The sequence below is a fragment of the Sinocyclocheilus anshuiensis genome, unplaced genomic scaffold (genome assembly GCF_001515605.1).
Source record: "Sinocyclocheilus anshuiensis isolate Anshui unplaced genomic scaffold, SAMN03320099.WGS_v1.1 scaffold535, whole genome shotgun sequence".
Taxonomy (NCBI): domain Eukaryota; kingdom Metazoa; phylum Chordata; class Actinopteri; order Cypriniformes; family Cyprinidae; genus Sinocyclocheilus; species Sinocyclocheilus anshuiensis.
The window spans coordinates 1054435-1057979 of record NW_015551063.1 but is presented as its reverse complement, the minus strand read 5'-3'; the positions used below and the strand labels follow the sequence as shown (position 1 = coordinate 1057979).

The following is a 3545-nucleotide window of genomic DNA, read 5'->3' as shown; positions in this document are numbered from 1 at the left end:
ACATGCCTGATCTTAGTGTGACAATCACGGAAGCTCAGCGCCATCACCTTCTTATGGATTTCCTGTTCAGAAAGAAAAATATTACATTGAGCTACTGAACTGAATCATAAACCGCATTAAAAATTCACAACACTTGTATTAAAACTCACAGACTGCCCATAGACCGCTTCAGCTGGTTTGCCATTATTGTCCAGACCACCGTGTACATAAGACGAGTTCTTGCCGTAAAACCTGAAAGACAAAGGAAACGTTTAGCTGCAATATGTACTACCACATTTTAAACAAGTAAGGGATTTCTGATCTTTCCGCAAACCTCACTTGCATCTAACAAAGGAAATCTGAATATATAAGCAGTAAATTCGGACCTGTGCAGGTAGTCAGGAGCCTGGTTGAGCAGGGTGTAGTACTGTCGGACAAACTCTCGCCCGACAAGCTGGGCACTTGGCTTCTCCATCACCATTTCTTTGGTCAACTGGTTTCAACTAAAACAAAATGACTCATTAAAATCACCTCTAAAGAAGAAAATTGCCTTTTTTTATACCCTCATATTGTTCCAAACCCATATGACTTTCCCTGAGGAACACAAAGGGAACTGTCAGGAACCTCTCCTTTTGTGTTCCTCAAGAAAAGTAATTTGGGTTTGAACATGATAGGTATGACCATTCACATTCCTGGTTTAACTTCTTTTAAACTTCAGCTGCTATCGAGGTAAACTACATGTGGAACTACGTTCAAGTGAAAGAGAAACGAATCCCTTTTTAAGCCCATCAAGATCGAGACTCAACGAGGCCGTTTAATGTCGATTCCGTTTCTATAGAAAGGAAATGTGTCACACCCTATAAGAACAACATCGAAATTCTCGCAGATCGGCTGATCATCGTGTAGGGTGGTACATTTCTGCCAATGGAAAACGGAGTTTAATCAGATGGATCCATTGCGAAATGGACTGAAGTAGGCCCGAACGCCACACGCCCCGTTACTATCACAAGCCCGTTTCCTTTGTGATCACAGAGACATATGATGCTATTAAAAACCATATATTTATTGAGGTACGTTCACAATTTATGCCAAACCCTTGGTTTTCTGAAATCGTCATTCATGAATAAGGCACGTGCCCAGGACTTTGACGCATTAGCTCGGATCAGATTATCGTTATCTACAGTAAATGAGCACATTATACACGGAAAATGAGTTTAAGTGAACTTAAAGAGGAATACAGCGTAAACGACGCGTCATGTAACGTTACTCTATTAAACGCGGGATCTCTCTTTGGCGGAAATGTCGGGGAAACGCAGCTAACGTAAAGCTAATCCTCAGAGCGTCGACCAACGGAAACCCACCCAGCGGCCTGACGGAGAGTTTTAGCCACTTCAATCCTCGATTAAAGCGTAATATGTATAATCCTTAAGGTTTTATGATGAAAACCGGCGAAATCGTAGCGTTACATAAAATAAAACCGTCACTTAAAGCACATGGCTATTAGCTGCGTAACCGCTAACCACACTACAACACAAAAAAAGGCTGCAAATAATATATTTTTTTTTTAATACAACATATTAAATCAAATAAATAAACTTACCAAGAGGGAATCAGTAACGTGTGTTTGGGTTGAGTTTGAAGTAATTTGAGTGCAGCAGCTCCTGCGCTGGTAGCTGTGAGGCTTTTAGCTCAGACACTGGCGGCAGCGCGTGTGGCGAACTGCCGGTTTAACATTAGCTGCTACTAAATCAACGACCCGCCTGCTCGCAGAACCCGACAGCCAATCAGATCGACGCATTGGATTTACGCATCCTATCAGCATTCGAGATCTCGCAAAGACCCCAAAACAACCAATCAACGTCAACTATACAGACCGCTCGCAACCTATTAAAACGAGAGTGAAAGGAAGGCTCAGAGCAAGGTTGTTAGGCGCGCACGGGCGTGGACAATGTGGAGAACTGTTACGCAGCAGCTGGCGGTGTTGTTGTTGCTTTGAGCTTTTTTTGTTTGCCAAACTAACGCGTTGCCAGGTGATTTTTATGCAGATTAGAAACTGTGCACCAAGAACTAGCATTCTAAGTCATGTGAGAAAACATTAACATAAAGAAAGAGCGTATTTGGGTGATTCTTGGGACGCGTGTGAAGGAAATGTGCAGTGCGGGTCTTATTCACTTCAGAAATCAAAATACATTAAAAATGATTTAAAGCAAGGCATTTTTTAAGACCATTAGCTTTTTTGCATTGTCATATTAATTTTATTACAACTAAACATTTACCTCTTTCTTGTTATTCAAATATTAGATAATAATAATAATAATACATTTCAAAAGCGTTCTAATTACCGCAATTTGAAAATAATTTCAATTTGAGTATAGGCCTGTTTATATATCTTGGTTATATTCGTTTTACAGACTTTAGTTCATGCTGATTAACAAATGTTATGCTATATTCACTTAGCTAACTATAAATCACAGTATGATAATATTGTTTTACTGCAGGTTATGTGGGAGACTTTTTGCAGTTTTGAATTGTGTATCATATTTCCACATGAAGCCAAAACAATAAATCGAAATATTATATCGTTATGAAATCCCCAAGATGTTCCCTTTTAAAATCAGAGGAAATTTTTCAGATATTGTACTTAAAGGGGTCATATGATGCTGCTAAAAAGAACATTATTTGGTGTATTTGGTGTAATGAAATGTGTTTATTTGGTTTAAGGTTCAAAAAACACATTATTTTCCACATACTGTACATTATTGTTTCTCCTCTATGCCCCGCCTTTTTGAAACGCGTCGATTTTTACAAAGCTCATCGGTCTGAAAAGCGAGGTGTGCTCTGATTGGCCAGCTATCCAGTGCGTTGTGATTGGCCGAATACCTCAAGCGTGTGACGGAAATGTTACGCCCCTCACCATACTGTGATGCGCTGTCCGGCCGGAGCGACGAGACAAAAACATTAAAACCCATTATAAACGAGGCATTTGTTGCATCCAGTGGGGATATAATTACGGATTATAATGACTTATACTGTCTTTATACGCGTTGCGTTGCATCGCGCCGTGTAAACATAAAACCCTGTCTGCATTTGTGATCAGAGAAATGACAAACAACAAGTGCTACTCTACACTGCTCAAAACTCGCGTTTGAATCGTCAGTGACAAATTCTTTAAATATAAAAAACGTACTTACAGTCTGTGAGTCAGAACAGCCGGCATTGTAGTCTACTCTACCAGGATCAGGAAACAGTCCTCCATAAAATGCGCTGGACACATCTGAATATTTGGGTTGAAGTGTTGAAGGGAGCAGTGTTGTAAGTACAACTTAACCTCTGATTTCTAGTCGTGTCCTCTTTTGGAAGACCAAACAAAGTAGTTTCGCTTTCACAACGAAACAGCGACACACACCGCGGCCTTGAGTGAGTGGCGGCCTAGAGTATGCGGAGGCGGGTGGGCTTGAGAACAGCACGGCCGGCGGATTCGACGAAGGAGCGTCCGGAGGGCTTGCGGCAACCACATGTGAAGACCCCGGGCTGGACTCCGCTTCGTCCACAGTGAAAGCTGATCC

The 3545-nt window shown here is 41.2% G+C and overlaps 1 protein-coding gene across 4 annotated transcripts in view; it reads right to left on the bottom strand.

Annotated features, from left to right (window-relative positions):
• Positions 1-1725, bottom strand: part of LOC107662011 (ras GTPase-activating protein-binding protein 1-like) — a 10554-nt gene extending 8829 nt beyond the window's left edge. Inside the window, exons 1-3 of one of the 4 annotated variants that reach the window (XM_016451857.1) lie at positions 1580-1725; positions 366-482; positions 150-231 (exon numbers count right to left, since the gene is read on the bottom strand). In XM_016451857.1, coding sequence (XP_016307343.1) covers positions 150-231; positions 366-460 — 177 coding nt within the window. In that variant the 5' untranslated portion in view covers positions 461-482; positions 1580-1725. The remainder of the gene's footprint in view (positions 1-149; positions 232-365; positions 483-1579) is intronic. The other 3 variants (XM_016451854.1, XM_016451856.1, XM_016451855.1) reach the window with 3 other exon arrangements.
• Positions 1726-3545: the final 1820 nt, after the last annotated feature.